At 41.9% G+C, this 22,001-nt stretch overlaps 1 protein-coding gene across 1 annotated transcript in view; it reads left to right on the forward strand.

Annotated features, from left to right (window-relative positions):
• NOTCH2 (notch receptor 2) overlaps positions 1-22,001 on the forward strand; it is an 80,414-nt gene that overhangs the window by 25,808 nt on the left and 32,605 nt on the right. Inside the window, exons 6-12 of the mRNA XM_052665803.1 lie at positions 12,657-12,890; positions 13,449-13,604; positions 14,690-14,878; positions 16,007-16,120; positions 17,296-17,409; positions 20,743-20,976; positions 21,411-21,521. Coding sequence (XP_052521763.1) covers positions 12,657-12,890; positions 13,449-13,604; positions 14,690-14,878; positions 16,007-16,120; positions 17,296-17,409; positions 20,743-20,976; positions 21,411-21,521 — 1,152 coding nt within the window. The remainder of the gene's footprint in view (positions 1-12,656; positions 12,891-13,448; positions 13,605-14,689; positions 14,879-16,006; positions 16,121-17,295; positions 17,410-20,742; positions 20,977-21,410; positions 21,522-22,001) is intronic.

Below are 22,001 nucleotides of genomic sequence, written 5' to 3' on the forward strand. Positions count from 1 at the left end.
GGGAGGGAAATGCAGCACTGCTTGCATAGCTCTTTGAAACTAGATGTAAACAGGAGAAAGTGAGTCTTCCTCTTAATGAGCAGGTACCATTCTTCTATACCGCGTCTCTATTTGAAGTTGGTAAGGCTTGCTTGCAAATGAAAGCATGAAGAGTTTGGGTGCAGAGCCAGAAATCATTCAGTGTTTCCTAAAGTCTTGCTCCATGCCACAGGAATTATAAACCTTGATGTGGCTTCCAACATGTCAGTAACAGACCAATCTCAGGGTTGTTCCTGAAGCATGGTGGAGGGAGATAATGGATTACGAATGTGTACAGTGTGAGTTTAAAATGTGCCAGGGGTTTCTTTGATTTGTGAAAGTGCCATAAACTTAGCTTGGCTTACAGGGTTTGGGTGGGTGGCTGCTGTCAACCAGGGATGACTTCTGCACCTGGAAGAGGCCATGGTGGTAAAGGGCTGTGATTCTGTTTGGTTTTGTGGTAGATTCTCTCTCTGATTAATCACTGAAGCACTTTGCAGTGCAGTTGATGGTTCTCCCTCTGAGCCTCTTCTGGTCTTACGACTAACATTAAGACAAATTGCCAGTGCTGCAGCCAAGTTTTAGGCTATCTTACTTTTGTCTGTGCGGTCTATCCAGAGAATTGTACATGCGTGAACGATGCTTCTCTCCTGTGAAACCCTGGGAGGAGGAACTCACCAAGCTTTATATTCCCATGGCTTTCTAAAACAATTTAATTGAATCCTTTTTTCTGAGAATTTCCTTTGTTTATGGTGAAGTTAAGGTTATCAACGCAGCAGTGGTTTTAGATAATGGCTTCTCAAGGCCATTGACTTCGTAGACTTTAAGAATCAGGTCAGTTGAGAGCTAAAACTGGTCTCACAGTTGAGGAAACAGTGGTTTAGCTGCTTGAACTATCAACATTAGAGTCTCCTGGGAGTTGAGTTATCTTGTCCAAAACGAACAGCACCAGTTTTGGTGCTTGAACTAAAACATGAGTGTCTTAAGAAGTAGCTATGCATGTTCGCGTCGTCATGTCTGAAATATGTAGGGCAGTAGCACTGTGCCCTTGTCCACAGGATGCCTTAGCAATAGCATTCCTCTGCAGTGTTACTGCTGGTCTGAGTGTTTATAGAGGGCTTTATTTGGGGCTTTCTGTTTGTTGCTTTACATAAAAGCCTGTGCCCTGAAACGCTCCTTGCCCACTGGCTTTTAAGAATTCATTTATAACATTCATCACTTTCCTTTTGCCCAGTAAACGTGTGGGCAAGTGATGGTGTTTCATGACATCTCAGAGGTGTAAGCTTTGAAAGTTTTCTTTGAACTGACTTCAGTCTCTTTCTTCATGAATGACCAGGATGATGCAGGATATACATCCAGACTGGAGGTGAGGACTACTGGAGTAGATGTGGAGAGACGTGACTTTCTCAAGGTTAAATTTGCAGCTGGTTCTGGTAGCAGTAAGCTACAATAAAAATGAGTTACCCAGCAATAAGGAAACGTAGTAGAAGTGCTGGTCCATCTTTTGCACAAACACGGTTTATAACATTGTAAATCATCTTTGAGGCTAGTGAAGAAGGGAGAACTGAGCAAACAACTCTTAAGGTGTCTGTCCTAATGAGTCTTTATAGTGCAGCAGTGGAAATGAAAAGCCTCCATCCCATCCGGTGAGGAACAGTTCTGTGTAAAGCAGTACTGAAGTATCCTCTGTTGAAACAGAATCTGTTACAGTTCCTTTTGGTAACCATCTGCCTCTTGTGGCTCTCTGACAGGTGGTAGGCTGGACTGCATAAGCACACATTTTTCGAATGTTTCCTCTGTTTGGTACTGGAATCCAGCTTTTGAGAGACTGTTTGCTTTTCGTCTGATTTCCTACACCTCTCACAGAGCCCACTGCTCCTCCTTTGTTGCAGTGTGTGCCTTCTCCTTCTCGTTTGCTGCTTTTTCCGGAAAGATAAAATCTTGCCTTTCAATAATGATGAGGAATTCCTGCTGTCACTGATGTTTTTGTCACCTGCAAAGTTCTCATATTTCATAGGATTGCAATGACTGTCAGCCTCCTAAATCTGTAATTGGCAGGACGATCCTGGACTTGCTTTTGTGCAGCTGCCCCAGATCTTTTCTGTTGTGGAATGTTAATTGTGGTGGGTTTTTTGGTGTTTTTTTTTGTTTGTTTGTTGTTGTTGTTTTTGAAGTATGACTTTATCTTGTCCCAGTCTTAAACATTGGTCCTGACCAAAAAAATGGTGTCCTCTCAAGACGCTGTCACCGATTTCTCAGAAATAGATACTTTTGTAAAAGATAAAGTCTGTTCTTTGCCTGGCAGGCCAGAGAACTGGGTGTGCATTGAGTGTGATTTGATTCAAAATGGCCCCAAATCCTGGCTAATGTCTTTGGCATGTAAAGACTGTGCTTGATGCTGCGGTTCTGCAGCAGTTAAACATGCAGAGGGGCTCCCTGCTGTCCGAGGAGGGATGTTTCTCTCCCCGCTCTGAGCCACCATTGCTCTGAACCAGCTTTGGTATTTGTTGGTCTGAATCCTTTTGACTCGCTAATCTAGGAAAAATCCCAGCCAGCTCATGACTTCTTGTTTGGGATCAGGAATTAAAACTCACAGAAGTCTCCCGAGTGAGCTGATACAGAGAAAGTGGTGGTAGTCACACTGTAAAACTGTGTGAAGGTGAGGGTGCCCTTCCAAGGAGCCAGTGAGACCAGGGTTATAAGGGCTGCTCAGTTATTCCAGACCACAGCTCAGATAAAGAAACAAGGCTGTCTTTAAAATGCACCTGTTTACTGTGTTGATCTAACCTATGGAGCTCTGTGTCAAGAAGGCTTTGGGTACTGAAGTAACACTTGCTGTAAGCACTGTTGTTTGTCTTGGCTGAGGAGGGCTCCTGCTCAGTGCGCAGTGCTCTGGAGGATCAGTGTGAACCCGTGCTAGGCCTGGGTCGCTTTTCAGGGACAGAGTACAACAGAGGTTGGTTTGCATCCTCCATCGAGTGAAGTCCTTGGCTGTTTCCTCCTGCAGTGCCACGCTGGGAGCTGTGGGATGAGCTGTGGGGCTGGAGATGTGCTGTGCCCACGTTCAGGCACTTTGGGAAGACCTGCACTGCTCTGTTGCTGCCCTGCGGCTTGGCCTGTCCTCCCCCTCTCATTTTCCTCCTGCTGGCTGGGAGAGTGAGGCTCCCATGGCAGTTGTGTTTGTTCAGGCTTAGGCTTTCCCCAAAAAGGGGCTCCGGCAAACTGTGTATTCTATCTAGGAGACCTTTGTCTCAAGGAAAGCACAGTGTGCTAACAGCTGACTCCACCAAATAACGCCCGCTTTGGAAGCTGGCTTAAGAAGCAAATGTTTGTCTTCAGCAGAAAACCTCTTCAGGAAGCCAGAGCAGTGCTTTTTAATTAAAAATAGCTGTTAGCTTGGTCATATGCTCTTAAAGGCTAGCACAAGGGTTACTTTTTCTGCAGGGCTTTAGGCAGGAATTTTCAAAGGGGAGGAGTTAAGGATTTGGGTCCTATTTAATTAGAGTAATATTTGCTCTCTACCTTGGTTTTCTTTTGAAAACACCAGCCTTAAACTCAGGGCAGGCGTGACTTTTCTTTGCTAAGAAGGGAGGATAAACATCAAAAAGCTAATGTTTAACGTTTTTAGGTAAGATTGTATGCTCGGGTATTTTCTTTTTAAGACTTTGCCGAGCACCACTTTCCCTAGCTTCTGAGTTAGGATATGCATGGTAACAAGCCATGCTTAGTGTGAAAAAGTAAAACTGAAATACTGCCTTGCTTGAGTATGTAGAGGCTTGAAAGCATGTGGACCCAACTCTGATACTCTATTATGTGAATCATAAATCTTGAACACAGCAGCCTCCTAAATGACAGAATGTGCAATGCTGCTACTTTCTGGAAAGCACTGATTGATTCCTACCTTCTGGGGAGTGCTCCCAGGGTTGTTCCCTGCTCTGGTTCTGGCTGATGGGCAGACTTGCAGTGTGCACATCGCTTTCCCTTTGTGCAGCGATGGCAGACTTTCTGGTGCCTCTCCAAACTTGTATTAAAAAGCACTGCTGCTCTTTGGGTACTTACTGAGAGCTGTCTATGCCAAAGTTGGCCGGTGATTTGCTGTCACTGTAGTAGGATCTCCAAGAGGCAGCTCTCTGAGAGAGGCCAAGAGGGATTATGATTCTTTTTCTTCCCTTCATGTTTGAATTGGCAAATACAAAGGGAGAAGGGAGCCTGTGGCCAGCTCCAGAGCTGGCAGCTCCAACTTTGGGAGCGCAAATGATTGGAAGCATCAGATAGGATGCTGGTTATTGTTCTTGTGGTGCCTTATTCCAGCGTTGTGTGCAGCAGATTGATGTTGCAGGGCTTACAAATTACAGCGCTGGTACTCTACTCAGTATGAATTCTGGAACACCTACATAAACCTCCAGTTTGCTTCCTGCTGCTTTCTGTTTCTCCACAGCAGGCCTTGATGGGGAGGTAGCAGAAATAAAACACTTCAGGTGTTAATGGCTGAATTGATCCAAAGACAGAATGACAGCATCCAATTTAAACCATGCTGCTGCCTCTTCCATTGTGCCTTTGGTGACTTTCCAAGCTGGGAAATGCTCTTTGCAGTCATATGTGCCAAATAGTTTCTTTTGGAGTTGTATTGAGCTTTCAGTCCATCTTATATCTGTTTGGCTCTGAAACAAATAGGCCACCATGGTCCGGTGGGTGGATGTGTGCCTCAGAGCAGGCTGACAGCTCGCACTTGTGCTGCTTGCAGCTGCCTTGTTGCTGGCATTTTCTGCCTTTCCATCATACTTGGAAGAGGTGATTTATCTTTGGCTAATCAATAGAGATGTGTTGCTGAGATAGCTTAAGAATAGGAAGCTTTTATTGTCAGTATAGTTCCAGCTGTTACATTTTGCCTTGCAGAAATTTCTCTGTGGTAGGGATTTCCCTGGCTTACTGGCTTTTCCAGAGGACCTTAAGAGAAGAGAAATGGAGAACAGCATGGTGATATCTATTGCATTTTGATTTTTTTTTTTTATCCTTCTGCTGTGCCCAATCATTCACCAGCCACTGCCATATTAAACCAATCCATCATCAGTGCACTAGTGATTTTTCTTGGCCATTGTTCTATTCATTTGTAATGCTGGCTCTGAATAGCACTGTCAGAAAGGACTTCCCCACCCAGTAGTCTGTGGAGCAATTTAGAGCAATGCTTGGTGGATAAGGGTGTGTGTATGTCTCTTAAAGCCCAGAGTTTTGTATTTGGAGGCTGTAAAATCCCTCATAAAAGCCCATTAGTTCTGCTGCATGCCTCTGAGTGCAGTTATGAAATTAAACTCTTGTTCCCATTGTATTAGCCTAAAATAAACACAGATTTTTGCTCACTAGAGTTGCAGAGATTCATTTTCACTTGTTCAAGTTCTGTATTAACTGCTTAAAGTATTTGGTATCCGGGACAGCATTTGACTTTGCTCAAGGTGAAACAGGGTCTGTATAAAAAAACTCCAAAAGCCAAAAACAAAACCCACAAATGGAACAAACAAATTAAAAAACAAACACACAAAGAAAGCATCACTGAAGTTTGGGAATGGTTGTTACCGCTTTGCTGCTCTGTAGCTGTGTGTTTCAAAGGGAATTAAGCTGCTGCCATATGCTCAGCACAGAGCACTTTTTTCATGTCTGTGATGCTTCTCCATTCTGAAGCCTTCTAAAAGGGAAAAAGTATTTGGCTCCAGCTCTTTATCCAGGCAAAACTATCTCAGCACTTAAGCAGTGCAGACCTTTAATAAGACGTGTGCAAGTAAGGTAAGATGGAAACACTCAGTCCATTGAACTCGTGTGTCAGCCACCCTTGCAGCTGAGTAGCAATTATATTCATTGGATCCTCCACAGAGAGTTACTGAGAAGATCTCACCAGAGGGTCTGGAATTTGGATGTGATCAGGACATCGTGCACGTGAGAGCCTTTCCTGTTAGAGTTACCCATTCATTGCTCTGAGCACTGATCTCTACAAAGATACTGCCTCTTGCAGAGAAGTTTGAAGTTCTTTGCTTTAATGATACCTTGTGTCAGCAAATTACAACAGGTGGCAAAACATACAAAGAAAATATTTGCTCACTTATGTGTCTTCCTTGCAATAACCATTCTATTGTACTTTTATCATAATCTTTCTTGCTTTCTGAATAATATTTGCTTAGTAAGTCTCTTATGAAATTCTTCTCTTCAATCAGTCTATCAGATTCTGATCTCTACCCCAGTTTCAGTCTCTTTATTAAGAGGTGGTGGCTTCAGTGCTGCATAGTGTGCTCTAAACTGAAGTGATAGCACTGCTGTTACCCAACTGTTTGCATTAGTAGTTCTTCCTTGCAGTCAAATGTCTCATCAGTGATGTTTATTTTGTTTATGAAAGCTGTGAGCTGTGTTGAAGTCCCCACTGAACTCTTCCATGGAAGCTGAAGTGTTTCCTCAAGGAGTGTCTAGCACAACCCTTTCATGAGAAGTCTGTTTCCTTCTGTATTGTACTTGGCATTTGTTGCAGCAAACCGTCTCTGCTGTTGCACTGCCCAGCAACCTCACTTGGATGAGTCTTTCTGAAGTTCCCTGGCTTCCTCTTGGACAACATAAATATTCATTTGCCTACTGTTCATCTTCCAGGCCTTTAATTAAATGCTCCAGTGTCTGTATGATATTCATTAATTATAAATTAATTTTCTCTAGGAGTATAAATAATTCTGTGGGTTAAAGATAGACTGAATGTTTTCCTAATACACAAATCAGAACCATGGAAGCTGAAGCATTTAGTCACAAATGCCATTTATCTAAGAGACCCAATGGTTCCAGAAGCCATTTTTCCTACATGTTTTCATTTGCTGAGGAGTCTTGCACAACGACTTGAGGAAACCAATGTTTTGACCGGGCAGAGCAATGTGCTTTGGGTTACTCAGGCAACGTGGGTGGTGTTTGCCTTGCCTTGAAAGAGAGGACTGGACAGGGAAGTGTCTTTCCCCAGACAGATGTGCTCTGCCAGCTGGCATCCTGAACGAGCGCATGGGTGGTTGGAGATGGGAAGTAACATTATGGTCCCACGAAGTATTACACTGTTTAACCTTCTGTTGTAATTAGAGTTTGCCATTCACACAAACGCCATTTCTTATCACGTTGCCAGTTCTTGAGCCTCGCTAAGATGTAGTTCACCTTGTGACTTAGTTGTCCTCTGAAAGAGGGAAGAAATTTAAACAGTTCAAGTGAGACGTGCTTTCTTCAGCCACGCTGATGGCGTTCAAAGACTGTACGATAATCTTTGCAATATGTTGTGAATTAAAATTATTTTTTCGGGGAAAATCTACCTAAATCCACTGTTTTCCTAGATAGCCCTTCCAAGAGTGCTGGTAAGACCTTATTGTATGGGAGTGCTAGTCTGAGGGCAGTGACAAGCTGAAGGGATGCTGTCAGCACAGCTGTCTTGAATCCTCAGACTCCTTCCTCTCCAGTGGCTCTCATGCAAACTTGAACTATTTTTCTCTTCTAGCATCACTACGCTTTTAAGATATTCTTATTTCCAGTTCAGTCTGAGTCCACTGCTGAGGTGGTGGTTATTTTATGAGACATGGATGCAGTGAACTCCTCCCAGCTCAGTTTTCAAGGCACTGTTATGTGTTTGTGTCCTTTGTCCTACTGAATGTTTTTAGTGTGTAAACTGCATGTGAGATCTCCTCTCAGGAGGCTTTGGCTCTTATACTACAGCTGTGTATCAGCAATCTTCACTGCTGGAGAGCTGTTAAGAGGCCAAGAAAACTTTCTCCTTTATGGAAAATATGCTGTGCCAAAAATGAAGACCTCTGGTTGAACCGACAGGAGGTCCTGCCTGCATTCAGCTGTAGGATCAGTCTGGTTTCCTGCCTTCAAATTGGATTTTATGCAGAGTGTATGGCTCAGTGACATCAGCTTTTGGATTCATCTGTTGCAGCTTCCCATGGTGACCATTTAGGTTTCTTATTCGTCCGAAGCTAATACTCTAGTCTTTGTGTAGGATGGCACGCATTTAACGTGCTGCCTTACCTTTGTAAACTTTGCTTTCTTTGTATTAAAAGGAGCTGAAGCAGGAGGCTATTTCTCATTGATGCAGACTGGCACAGCTGCATGCTGGGCCTCAGGCCACTGAATCCTATGTCTGCTGAAGGAGAATCTCCTGAGCCCAGGGGTCTGTCAATGGGAGCAACTCATGTGCCTGTCTGCTGTATTCCTTACGACTTTTTTGAAGGGAAACGTACAGGAAGTAACTTAGTTTCATAGTAGGTGAAAAGCCATAAGAATTGAAGGCTGTTCCCTTTTTCTACTTCTAGTTTTCGATTTAGAAATACAGTATGGACTTGCTGTTTACTTTGTACAAGGTCACTCAAAACCTGAGTCGGCATTTTGCTGATTTCCCAGGCTCTGCAAATATCAAGGTCAGGTTAGGCTTTTATTAGTTTCTCGGAGTAATCTGTGCTTCCTTTCTTGTTGTGTTTTATGTGTGTTTTTACATGCCCGTTAAAGTGTACGATTTGTGGATCTGAGCTGGCAGCATTAAGTAAGCTCACATCTTCCCTAGCTCACACTGCTTTTGCAGTGTTTCTTTCAGAAATGTAAGTAAAAGCAGCAAAAGCACAAGTAGGGAAGTAACTGTTGAAACTTCTGGTTAAGCCAAATAGAAGTTTGCACTTGGAAGCTGAGTTTCAGTTTATGAATGAAAGACTCAATTCTTCTTAGTAAGCAGACAGCAGGAAAGGTGACCAAGTGCGCTGCTACGAGTAAATAGGCTTAGTTCCATTACAGTTAAGTCAAGATGCATCCCTCAAGTAAAATGTAAGGGAAGTTCTACCTCACTTAATTTAGATCTACCAGTGTCAGAGAGAAATCTTGTGAAGGTTATTCACTGAGAAATTTGAAATTAAGTCCTTGTTTGTGTCATATGCTCACTGTGAAAAAGCCATTCGAGGAGCTCACAAGACAGACACTGCATGGAAATCTGGGCTGCAGAAAAGCAGAATCCTCAGGTCTTTTGTTTGCAGCAGATGCCCAAAATGCTCATCTTTTGGTGGTGTTCGCACAAGGAGTTGAGGCCATTTTGAGAGCACACCCCAGCCCTTTCGGGATGCTGAGTGCTGTGACCATGGTTTGGTCTCTATGAGAATGAAATGGTGTTGCTGCTTTGCAGGAGGGCATTTTTGGAAGCCAGTTATAGATGTGCGCAAGTTTCTGGAAGAGGAAACTGTCTTGAAGAATTACCAATATTGACCATTAATCTTGTGTTGTTAACACTTCAAGATTAAAGAGCACAGATAAGCAATCGATGGGTTTCTTATAAATACTGGGTCTCATTTCTCTTTTGAAGACTTTGTGCTGTGTAATGCATCTACAGGCCCCTCAGCTCACAAATCAGCAATAAGATCTCAAGCATTTTCAGTGAGCTTGGAGTTGCTTTGCATTCTCACCAGCTCAGTAGCCTTAGACCTTGGTCTCATGTTTGTAATAATTTAAAAAACAGTTCTGAAATCTTCTGAAGCCTGTTATTGTTTTGCCTGGAGGTGATGAGACTATGGGTGCTAATGAATATCATTAGGTTGATAGGTTCTGCTTGCCTTGTGCTATTTTGGGTTGGTACATTTTTGCCTGGACCTTGTTTAAATCTGGCTTTCAATTAGAGCTTCAGTAGAGAACAAGCCTTTTTCATTAAAGTAGCCAGCAGTACAATGCAATAGTTAATTCCTCATTTACACCTCTCTTGTACTCTGAGTTTAATCTTCATTTTCTTTAAAATAAACTGCAGAAAGATGAGGCTGTGCTTCACTCGTATTCATAATTAAACACTAATGTGATTGTGATCTAATAGCTGCAAAAGGAGCATGATACATTTGGGACGCTGAATGGAGGTCAATATAAGGAGCTCAAATATAATGTGTTTACATTACATTCTTGAAACACAGTTGAATCATTCAAGGAACCTTAAACTCTGCATTTTTCCTCTTTTGTGGAGGTGTTGTTACTCCTTATGAAAATAATTTCTGCAGGATGGTGGAAACATGGACTAGCCTAGAGTTCTTGCAAGCACAGCGGTGATGTCACTCGATACTGTCCTTTACAGAAATGGATTGCAAGTGCTGGGAAAAAAGAAAATCATCACAAAGGGTTGATAAGGCTTGTGATATTTCAAATGGGAAGGCAGTAGCAAATCCAGACAGTTTAAGGGGATAATCTTCACCAAACTTGCTTTAAAAGAACAAAACAAACCACATACCACTGACAAAAAAACCCAAACCTGAAAACTGTATTTCAAGAGTGCTGTTCAGTGCATCACAGGACAAATGATTTGAGAAAGGCATAGAGCTTCTGTGGGGCAGCATCAGAGCTGAAAATGGTTCACGCCTCAGTGACAGCAAGCTTAAATTGGCTGCAGCCAAAAGGAGGATGTAGGTGCTGCAAGAATGTTTCTGCAAAACAGTTCTGCTGCAAATGAGAGCGTGCATTCTTTGATCTTTGTTGGGCCTCCTCCAAGAGGAGAAGGAAAATGTCTTTTATAATAAACAAATAATGTCTTGATTATTTTTTTTAAAGGAAGTCAGTTGTGTTGATGATGCAAGATACACATGACTGCTAGGAACCAGTCTGAGCTAACCAATTCTTTCCAGTTTGGTTGCTGATAAGCTAATGAACAGGCAACTTCTGCTATGACAAATGCGTGGTTTTGGTTTGTATCGTGCAGAGAGCTGTTGTGTAGGTAGCAATGTAAGTGTTAGGTTTCCTCCCCAACTGTTCTCTGAAGTTATCCAGGAAATGAGTTTTAATTCTGAAAGCTCTATTGTTGTTAGTGCTGCTACTGAAATGTTATCTTGTTTCTTCAAATGATAAAATCCTGGGCTTGAGGTCTTCCTGCTGAAGGAAGGAGCGCTTGCACAGAACAGTCAGTTGTGCAACTCCTTTCTTACTTCTACTTTTCATTTTATTCTTTTGCCACAAAGGGAAAAAGTCCAGGACTCACAGGGCTGAAGGCTGAGATTTATTTAAGTAGTTTGAAAAGGGGAATCGTGGTTTGAGTATCGCAAATGGAAATGGCTAAGGTGTACTTTGAGAAACACTGAATGTTTTTGTTCTGTGAACTAAAGGTCTGCACACGCTTGCATCAGAATTTGTAGGCCATTATTAAATGCAGTGACAATTGAGCAACATCCAATAAGTGCTTTTAAATTGGCAATCCTGAATAAACTGAAGCCTAGGAGAATTGGCAGCAAGGACGTGGGGCCAGTCCTTAGGTTTCTTATTCTTGGAATAAGAGGGGAATTCCAGACAAATATAACCGTACACCTGATTAAATAGCTGGAAATGAAGAAGGGGAGGGTCTTGGTAATAGCAACACAGTTACTTAAACCAGTCTTGGCCCAGCTAGTGGAAAGCTTCTGGAAGCTAGAGAGGGAAGTGGGGTCAGCTGGAGGGGAAAAAAAGAAAAAAAGCTTTAAATCAAACTAATCTAATCTCATCATATGATAAAGGTCTTCTGGTGTTATGTGATGTGATGTCAGCTTTTTATGAAGAACCTTGAAAAAATACTGAAATTAAGTATTTAAAAAAAAAAAAAAAAGCTTCCAGTTTCAGAGTTCTTAATGTAACAGAAAGGTTGGAAATAGTTTATTGCAAAGAAGTTTGTGGGCTGTGAGCAGTGTGATGTGGTTGCACGTTTGCTCCCATATAGCAGCCTGGGAAGAAATCAACTGGTACGTAGCCATTAGTTTTTAGCCACTGAAGAAACTCAAAATAAGAATAAATAAACAAACAAAAAAAACCACCAAACCATCAGACTAATGGTAAACCGTGAGATAAGTAAGTATTTAAACAAAATATTGGTGTAAGTGCTAGTTTCCAGATCGTAGTGATGGATCGAAGTGGTTGTGGATGAGTGAATGCTTTTGGAAGCACAAACTGTAGAGATTGCTGGAGCTGTGACTGTGAAATATGCCTGGTGAAGGTGATCTCAGTAGGTTGCACTTGGTACCTCTTCTCTGTATGGCTCCCAGATGCAGTGTGTGTTTCTTTTCTTCCTTCCAATAGATCTTCCGTGTTGTTAGAGAGTAGTTATTTTATCAGGGATGTGGTTGGGTTTTTTGGGATTGGCTTTAAAAAATAAAAATAAAAAAAAGAGGCTGTGTGTGGGAACTGGGAAGAAGAAAATGAATATTTCAGGTAGAGGAATCTCAAAGATTCTTCCTTATAAAGTAGTATTCATGGCGTAATTATGTAGGAAAAGTGAGTTCTGCTGACAGTTACTTTGCTGTTGGCCAGAATGTTTCCTTCATTGTGAGGCTCTCTTCTCCTTAGTCCCTCTGGCTGCTGCATTTTCAAATCTTCTCAGATGTATTTATATATGCTGCAGGCTGTCTTCTGGCTCTCTTCCTGTAACTTTTCCAGCTAATTTGCAGTTCACTCCCTCTTTGGGGCCGTGTAGGGATGTCAGTTGACTTGTGTAATTTGACAGCAGCACTATTGGAAGTTCTCAGGCTTGTGTCTTTCTGTGTGTCCCCGGAATAAGAAGTGACAGTCAATTTGAAGTGTTTTTCTTATTGTGCTGTCTGTTCTGGAATCTTCTCGTATCACAGCGTGCACTTTAATAAAACCTGTTCCTCTCTGTGCATCAGGCCAGTTTTGCACTGAAGATGTTGACGAATGTCAGCTGCAGCCCAACGCTTGTCAGAATGGAGGTACCTGCACCAACCACAATGGAGGCTATGCCTGTGTCTGTGTGAATGGCTGGAGTGGGGATGACTGCAGTAAGAACATTGATGACTGCTTCACGGCCTCCTGTGCTAATGGATCCACTTGCATTGATCGAGTGGCTTCGTTTTCTTGCATTTGTCCAGAAGGAAAGGCAGGTAAGGATGGGAAACCTTTGTAGCTCTTGTGCTAAAAGAAAAATACTTCATAACTCTGAAGTTTGTGCATGTACTTAAAATGGTGTATTTATTTTTATGTGTTTTACGATCAAAAGACAAAAGGAAGTATGTACTGTCCGCGAGCAAAGACTTCTTAAATGTCTGCAGCTAGGAACAAAGGACTATTTGTATTAAGCTGAAAGAGTTTTACAGTTTATATTGTAAGGAAATGTTTTCAGCTCCCAGAATAATCATCACTCTTGTTAAGAGAGAAGAGCTAGTTAACTGCTCCCAGGAGGTGACTTCAGTAGTAGTAAGCAACTGCAGCACTCCAGGAGGCTGAAGAGACCTCTGAAGTCACAGTCTGTGTTTAAATATGATGTTCCATAAGTGCGTAGTGAAAACTCTGGTAGTTGAAGCCTTGTTTGAGCTCTGTAAGACTCTGGATGTGGGAGTCTCTGTTTGAAATACCAAGATGGGTAATTTGATTGTGTAATATATGGTCTGGCTGCTGTATCTCACTTTTTTTTTTGAATGAATGCCTGTATGCTTCTCTAGGTCTTCTGTGCCACTTGGATGATGCATGTGTTAGCAATCCATGCCAGAAAGGAGCCCTGTGTGATACCAATCCTGTGAATGGACATTATATCTGCACCTGTCCTCAAGGCCATAAGGGAGCAGACTGCACTGAGGATGTGGATGAATGTGCAATGGGTAAGTTTCTCTTTTCTGTTGGTGAGTATGATAACCAGGGGTCAGTTTCTTTTTTTAATAAGCTAATGTAGGAAGAAGTATACATGTTTTGTCATAGCTGCTCAATGCAAGTGAGACTCTCTTTTCCTGCTTTCCCTTTTCTGTTTCAGCATCTTTAGATGAGTTCTAAATCTTGTGTGGGACTCATGGCAATGTGCTGAGTTGGGGTAGCTGTCCGTGCTTGAACCTCTTAGCCTCTGTAATATGGAAGACAGTGAGGTGATGGACTTAACCATTTTTCATTGAGCAGCAGGGTTAGAGCACTGTGTGAGGAGCACGCACAGGGACAGTGGTTAAGCTGGCAGTGACCTGCAGGGTGCAACAGAAGTACCTCAGTTTCCAGGGGGGGGCTATTGCAGATTCCCTTGCAGCAGAAATAAATGAAGGCTTTGGCACCAGCGTATGAGCGTATGAGTGCTTTCTGAGACTAGTGATTGCATGGGCTTTTAGTATTTCTCTTATATCACCCTGTTGTGTTTTGAGAATTAGCTGGACTTTCACAAACTTGCTGACAGTTTTGTGTGTGCTAGTTTATGTACTGGAGTGTGCTGCAAGAGGGGAACGCCTAACCAGTATGAAAGTATTGGAAAGAGGCATTTCTTTGAATTTAATTCCTCAGTCTGCCTTGTACAAAAGGGCTGTTCCTTTCTGAGAACATATGAAGGGCAAATTTGGTTTTGTGGCTCCGGTGATAAATTGACAGCCTCAGGAAAGAGGTAAATCAAAAAGATGGTCTAGAGATAAGGCCTTCAAAGCATCACTAGTTCTCTAATCCTTGCCACCCAGTGCTCTATTTTTAACAACTGTTATTATTAATAAGGACCTGTGGTAATGATGGTAACTTTTCTTTTTGCCTCTGACAGCAATTAACTGCTGCATGTTCTCTTCAGTCACACTAGCCTTTCCTGATAGCGGTGAACAGTCCTTTCCCCTGTATTACTTGTCAGGAAGGAATGACCACTGAAAAAGACCATGACTAATAAAGGATTCTGTGGCTTTTCTGGTCAGAGGAAAGGTTTTGCCACACGCGCCTATCTTTCTTGCAGCAAACAGCAATCCGTGTGAACACGCTGGGAAATGTGTGAACACAGAAGGCTCTTTTCACTGCGAGTGTTTGAAGGGATACACAGGACCTCGCTGTGAAATGGACATCAACGAGTGCCATTCTAATCCGTGCCAAAACGATGCCACCTGTCTGGATAAAATTGGAGGATTCACGTGTCTCTGTATGCCAGGTGAGGGGAGGTTCTGACTAGGAAGGGGCTTCCAGAAATGTGGAAAAAAGTCAGGAGGAACAGAGGGAAGATTGCCAACTCCGCTGAGGTGGACCACAAAATTGCAATGGGGTGAGGCTAAATGAAACACTGAGAGTGCTTTCTGTGGTGGCTCCAGCCAGGCGGACTTGGCATTTGTGTGGGGAGGCAGAAAACAATTAAAGGACTGAGAGAGAAACCAATCTCTACGTCCGTGAGGAAAGGTAGTCCTCCACCCTGGAGTGTGTGAATGTGTTTGTTGCTATGCTCAGTAAAATGTGGGTGCAGAAACTTATGTTTATGGAAGCAAAGGAGGTGCAAACTTTAAGAGTCATTGTATTTTGTGATGTGCATATGATGTTTCTGGATGAAATTGTTGTTTTTTGTATTTTTCCTTCTTAAAATGCTCCCACATAATGCAGGCTTCCTTTGACCTGAAAAAAATGTGCTAAAAAAGTTAGTCAAGATTATGCTTGTCCAAAATTAACACATCCAGCATACCAGTGACCTATGTAGTCTGCTATTTTGCTTTCTGAAAGGAAGTGGTAATAAAGCGTGCATGTTGCCAGCTGGGCAGTTGTGTAAAGTATAACGAAAAGATTGTGACCCCTGCAGGTGATCATTTAATACCACGAAAACCAGAATAAATTTTTATTCAGATCAAATCTGCTGTGGAAGGTGGGACTCTAGTCCCAGTTATTTTACCTCTCTTAGCATTTTTCTTTTATTCTGTCATTTGTTTAACTTGAGGCTTTTTTAGCTATTTGCTGTGATTGTTTCATTATGTTTTACCTTACGTGGGTGCATTCTCAAATTGATGCCCTTCCAAGGAGGTAAAACATGGTCCCTTCTCATCAAATAAAGGAAAACACTGGCTGTAAATACAACACAGAATTCTTCCGTTACGGAGTTGCAGACACTCAGCATCCATTTCCACCTCTGGTGAAAATGTACCAGAAAACATACCTCTTCCCTCATAGTTTCTGTCCAAACAGCAAATTTTACTGCAACAGAACTAGCTTTAATCTTTCAATACTAATAAAAGAAGCAGTTACACTGGTGGGGATGCTTTTATAAGCCTTCAGTCAATTCTTATATTATTTTTAATAGGTTTTAAAGGTGTTCACTGTGAGGAAGATATTGATGAGTGTCTAAGCAATCCCTGTGTGAACAATGGAGAGTGTCTTGATAAAGTAAACCGGTTCCTCTGTGTCTGTCCTCCTGGTGAGTACTTCTGGAAGCTTTTCCTGCTTCACCTTACCAAGAACTCATTAGATAACCAGTGAAAGGCTGCAGGCAGTGTTTCTTCGGAGTTTCTGTAGTCATGGTACAGCATCTGTTTGAGTTTATTGCAGTCGCTGGTAAGTTGGAGTAGGGCATGTTTTGTTTGGCAGTGTGATCGTGCCTGTAGCTGCTAAGTGTTGAGAAATGGTTGGATGTCTCACCTTAAAGAGTTGAATGCAGCAAGAGCATACATTGTTGTGAATATCTCAGTGACAGGTAGTTCAGTAATTCTAAACACATTATAAAATCAGAGTGTCTGCATGCCTTTTTTTTTTAATAGGTTTTTAGGCAGAAGCCATATTTCCATCAGTATAGCTTATGTTGCTTGCATGAGGAAGAAGGCAGATTGGGTCTCCACTTTATTAGAATGGAAAGACAAATGCTGAGCTGGAGGATCAGTGTTAGCTACAAAGTAAGCATCCCTTATCTTCCTGGTGGCTCGCAAGAAGTTTTGACACCGGAAGATACTCACCAAAAGCCTGTTTTGCATTCCTTCTCATTGAGTAATGGTGTTCTAGCTCATATTCCATTCTTCCTTTGGTACCTTCCTACAAGAAACATTCCTGGAATTTTGATTTTTTTTGTTTCTTTAAGTGCCTAAGAGTCTGCATTGTGTGACATAACCTGTTGATAGTTTGCCTCTTTCAAAAAGTACGTAGAAAGATACAGAATGTGCTGTATTACATCACATTCCCTGCTGCTGCAGTAATTCCAATCTGAAGGCTCTAATAAAGTATGCATTAGTGTTTAATTTTCAGTTAGTTGTCTTGATTACTGGAAGGTTTTCATTCATGGCCTCTCAGTTTTAAAGGCAGGCTGCTGGTCGGTAGCAGCCACTGCTTGTGCTCCATTTGCTTTATTTCTGTTTGACTTGGCCATCTCTGTTTTCACACTGAGCCTTCGCTGACCTGAGGAATTGAAACTGTTGTGATTGGTGGGTTGAATGAAGAAACCAGGGCGTGGTGTGTATGTTTAATGGTGCACTTGAGTTTAGATTGAAGCTTACGTTTGGGTGGTTTTAAGGATTTGCTACTAAATCATTCCTGATAATACAGTTGTTTGGTTTTAAATGCTTCAAATTGCCTCTGAATTTTCACTGTCGTTCTGCCTTTCAGGATTCAGTGGTGCAGTGTGTCAGATTGATATAGATGACTGCTCTAGCACACCGTGCCTCAATGGAGCCAAGTGCATCGACCATCCCAATGGCTACGAGTGCCAGTGTGCCACAGGTTAGTCGTGTTCAGAGCCTCTGGACTGAAGATTGCACGTAACCTAGATGCAAAAAGCAGTGGTCAAAGCAGTGTCAGTGTTTTCTTTCTTTGAAACACTTCTTGTTTGCTTTGTAGCTTTATCTGCTTCTTTGCTGCAGAGAACAGAATTAAGTGTAGAAACCTTTTCACTTGTGACGGCAGTGAGTTCACAGTTGCTGAGATTTCTGGCTTTCCTCTTTCAGCCCCAAGCCTTGTTTTCCAAAAGGTGACATCTGCTTCTGTATTGACTATGGAGTCCTTGAATAGAAAAACACCAGTGTGAAGCCTTATGTCTGTGGCTTTCTTCTTACAAGTTGGATTGTATAGTATACAGTTGAAGAACAAGAGGTGGACAGAGCAGTACTACTTTTCTGATTGATTACCTGCTTGAGGCTATTTTATGACAAAACTGAAAGGCAGAAGTACTGTAAAAATTGTGCCCACTAGAAGAAATGTCACACAGTAGCAGCCTACAATCATGTAATTTAAGTGATTTGTCAAGCGTCGTACAGAAACTTTGACAGCTGTGGATGGAGCTGTTTTTAATGCACTGAATTCCTTTGCTGCTTGATCAGTTGCACGTTTAGAAGCGTCAGGTTTAATTACAATGTTTTCTTGCCTTTCAGCCACTGGGAGTGATGTAGATGTATTTTTATCTGTAGGTTTTTTACATTTGGTCAAATTTGAGGATGTAAGGAGTTCAAAGCTGTTGCACCTTAATTCTCAGCGAGGAACAACTTTTGGTTGCTTTCAGTTAATGCTAAGTGGAATTGTTCATGATGCAGATTCAGACTGACCAGGCATGGAATGTGTTGGCTTTAGCTCTTCCATTATGGAAGTAGCTGAAAATTCCTGGACTGCCTCTGTACTGGAAATGTTTTGTCAGCTTGGTCAGATTTATGCACAATTTTTCTTATTTTGAATCATTCCAGTAATCAGGTTGTTCAGGCAAATTCATCTGACTTCAGTAATTTATTCTGCCCTGTACAGAATACAGCTGAAATCAGCCTAGAACCTCCTTCCTGCTCTTTTCACACACAGCCTTACCCAGAGTCCATGAAGAAACAACATGTTGGAAGTAGGGTCTAAAGTAGCTCTAATCAGGAGAGGAACAGTTATTGCCAGATATTTTTTTTGTTTGTGTCACACGATAGAATAATTTGACAGAAGGAGAAAAAGCTCAAGTCCTTGCCAAACTTGGAGTCTACTCTAGAAGGTCTTTCTCCAGCAAGCATGAGGTCTGGTTGCTTTCATTCCCTGATAGTGCAGAGATAAAATATTAATTCATTGCAGAGCTTATTGCAGAGTTTGGGATCGTGTAGTGTCTGACAGTGCGGAGAGCTGTGTTTTGCCAAACTTGCTCTGAATTTGGGTTTTGAACTACTGGGAGCCATCTCAGTACAGAGATCCTCTTTACTAGATAAGAAAGGAAGGCTGCTACTACTGTGATGGCACGTAGTTCATGGAGCATTTTCAAGGAACAGCCTGGAAGCAACCAAATGGATATGTGACTTCAGCAGCAGCTCTTAGTAAATTGGTTTGTGCTTTGACTGAAAATGGAAGAAGGGCTCTGTACTGGGGCTATTTTCTGTCCTCTCTGAGGAGTTATTTCCGTATTCAGATTTTGTTTTGTTTTTTTTTTCCTAATCTAACTCTGTCTACAAAGAGGGAGAGGAAGTTGTACATCATTAAGGTATGTTGTTCAGTTAAAAGATTGAGAAATATGCCTGGTCTTAAAGTAGTTCAGCTGAGCTACAGTAGGAGAAAAATCTTTTTTTTTATTTTTAAACAAATGTATGCTAAGTATAATATTTAATATTGACAGCCTTCTAAGACTGAAATATGAAATTCATCATTGGGTCAGGTCAGTTATTGGAAAATCATGTTTGAATGTGTTCTTGCTTTATTAATCTCATAATATGAGTGATGTATGTTCCCTGAATGCTATTCGCCAGCTGCAGAACTGATTGAAAACTGCAAAATGTTTGGCCAAATGCTGTACAGATAGCTCTATTTACTGCTTGCTTTTTGTCTTTTCTTTCCCTTCTGGCATTATTCCACTTCTCCTTCCCAGTGGTAGATCATGGCTTTTCTTTTTCTTGAGTTGTCTTAGGTCTTTCCTCTTTTCCTTCCCTCTATCCCGTCTTTTTTTTTTTTCTGCCACTGTTCGTTCTCTTATGGGTTTGGTTTTCTTCCTTCCCTAACATCTTTTTATATCCATCTCTCTAACTAGCTTCCCTTCCCTCTCCCCACCTACTTCCACACCCATTCATCCATGCATACGTTCGCAGAACTTGGAAATGTTAGCCGTCACCTGGTATGTTTGACCAGAGAACTAGCCACAAACCTGTATGAAAAATGGGGAGCCTGTTATCCACTTGTTGTGCTCAGGTGAGAATCACTCTTCAGCTGTTGAAATTCCCTGCAGCTTGGTTTGTATCAGTCTCCAGTTAATGTCTGAAATTTGAAGTTCTGCCTTCCTTATCTCCACCTGCTGGAAGGCAGCGTGAGCTGTGGCTTTAAAACATCATCTGTGAAATCCATTTATTTAAATAGTCCCTGTTTCATATAGCCCTGTTTCATCATGGAAAACAGGGCTCTTGAGGGAGTTGTTTGCTGTTCTTATCTTCCTGATTTTTTTATTTTGTTTTTTTTTTAGCCCTTCTCGTGAACAAATTCTGTCTGCTCTTGCTCAGGATGTTTCCCAGCTGAAGCAGAATGAAACAGGCCAAACTAATGCTTGTTTCATTGCTCCTAACTGAAGAGGAGATTGCATGCAGTCTTTCATGAATTTGCAGTTGGTGTTTGATTGGAGTTATTGAAAAGTTTTCCAATGAGAGGAACAGGAGACTTTTCAATAAACAGAGCTGCAGAAACTGTGGCATGAGCCAAGAGAGTCCCCTTGGGAAGGTTTCTGCAGCATCTTTGCAGTAATTTCATGTATTGAAAAAGTCAAATTTCCAGTGTTGTGTAGAGGAAATAATGACAGGAGAGACCCTTCAGGTAGTTTATATTGATGCAAGTAAATACTTTTTTGTGGAGGTGTATGTTTTTCCTCTCACTGCTACTCTTCTGAATATAATGAAGGTAATGCTTCTGATGCCAGGATTCTCCTTGCGAGGTGTTGTTCTGTGAGCAGTGGAAAAGTCAGTTGTTTTTCAGGGCTGGAAAATGGCCAGCAGTTGAGGTGCTCAGTTACCCCTGGTGTTCTGCCCACCAGTTTGCTAATGTCTGTAGTATGACACTTCCCGTGCATTCTGTCCACTGCAGCACTGTACCAGTTAATTACTGTCGTTGGCCATCTTTCCCTAGGTTTTACTGGTGTTTTGTGTGAGGAGAACATCAACAACTGTGATCCTGATCCTTGCCACCATGGTGAATGTCAAGATGGAATCGATTCATACACGTGTATATGCAGTCCTGGCTACATGGGTGCCATATGCAGTGAGCAGATCAATGAATGCCACAGCAATCCTTGCCTCCATCAAGGGCGCTGCATTGACTTGGTGAACGGCTACCAATGCAACTGTTTGCTGGGCACTTCAGGTACATAAGGGACAAGCAGAAGGATTGGATTGTAATAGGATTCAAGATTTAATTATTTCTTACTTCTCCTCTGGTGCGTGCTGTATTTGTATGTAGGATAAGTTTACTGTAAAGAGCCTAAAGCAACTCTCACCTTCACATTAATTTTGGTTGCTGCGTTTTCCTGTGTCTGTGTGAACTGAGTAGCTCACATATGTACTGCAAATAGTCTTGGGAGAGCTTACCTGCTCTTTACACCCCAAAGATTCAGTCAGGTACATTGGCTGAAAAAAAAATAGGTATGTTGTTCTAAATGCCTTACTATTTTGTTTTAGGTTGCCTATGTAACTTTGTAGCAGGTGGGGTTCTTAATTTTCCTCTTTCCAGGGAATGGTTTTGTTGTTCGTCTTGCTAAGATTTGATCTCCTTATTCCTTTAATTTATCTTTTTTCCAGGAGTGAACTGTGAGAATAACTTTGATGACTGTGCAAGTAACCCGTGTGTTCACGGGGACTGCATTGATGGCATTAATCGCTACAACTGTGCTTGCAAACCTGGATTTACAGGTAAATTCAGCTACCTGATAGCTTTAGGTTGTTTTGGTGATAGTTATCCTGTTAGCTAAGGAAGTTGTTCTCTGCGTACTGATTGCAAGGGACTCTGTTAATATCTCAGTAGATCCTTCTGATCTTTGAATCGCAGTGTCTTACATTACAGCGAGTTACACCAAGTGGAGATATGGTCTGATCTGTGCTGTGAGATGCCATTCTAGTTAGGTAATTACGTCTAATTCATGGTTCTCGGTTTTATAACAAATAAAACCATGTGACTTTGGTTTATTATTCACAGCTTCTTTCCAGGAGCACAGACTGTGAACAATGTAGACAGGTGTTGGATTAGGTTGTGCCTTGGGCTTGGACCACGACTAATATTTCTCTTTCAGCAAAAGCAAAGCATGAAGTCAGTGTTGTAATGAACTGCTTTCCGCTTAGAAGCTTCCAACTCGATAACCCACTTTTTGCCATGCTTCTATTTCATGATGTGAT

This window comes from Tympanuchus pallidicinctus, unplaced genomic scaffold (genome assembly GCF_026119805.1).
Source record: "Tympanuchus pallidicinctus isolate F22 unplaced genomic scaffold, pur_lepc_1.0 scaffold7, whole genome shotgun sequence".
In the NCBI taxonomy this organism is placed as follows: Eukaryota; Metazoa; Chordata; class Aves; order Galliformes; family Phasianidae; genus Tympanuchus; species Tympanuchus pallidicinctus.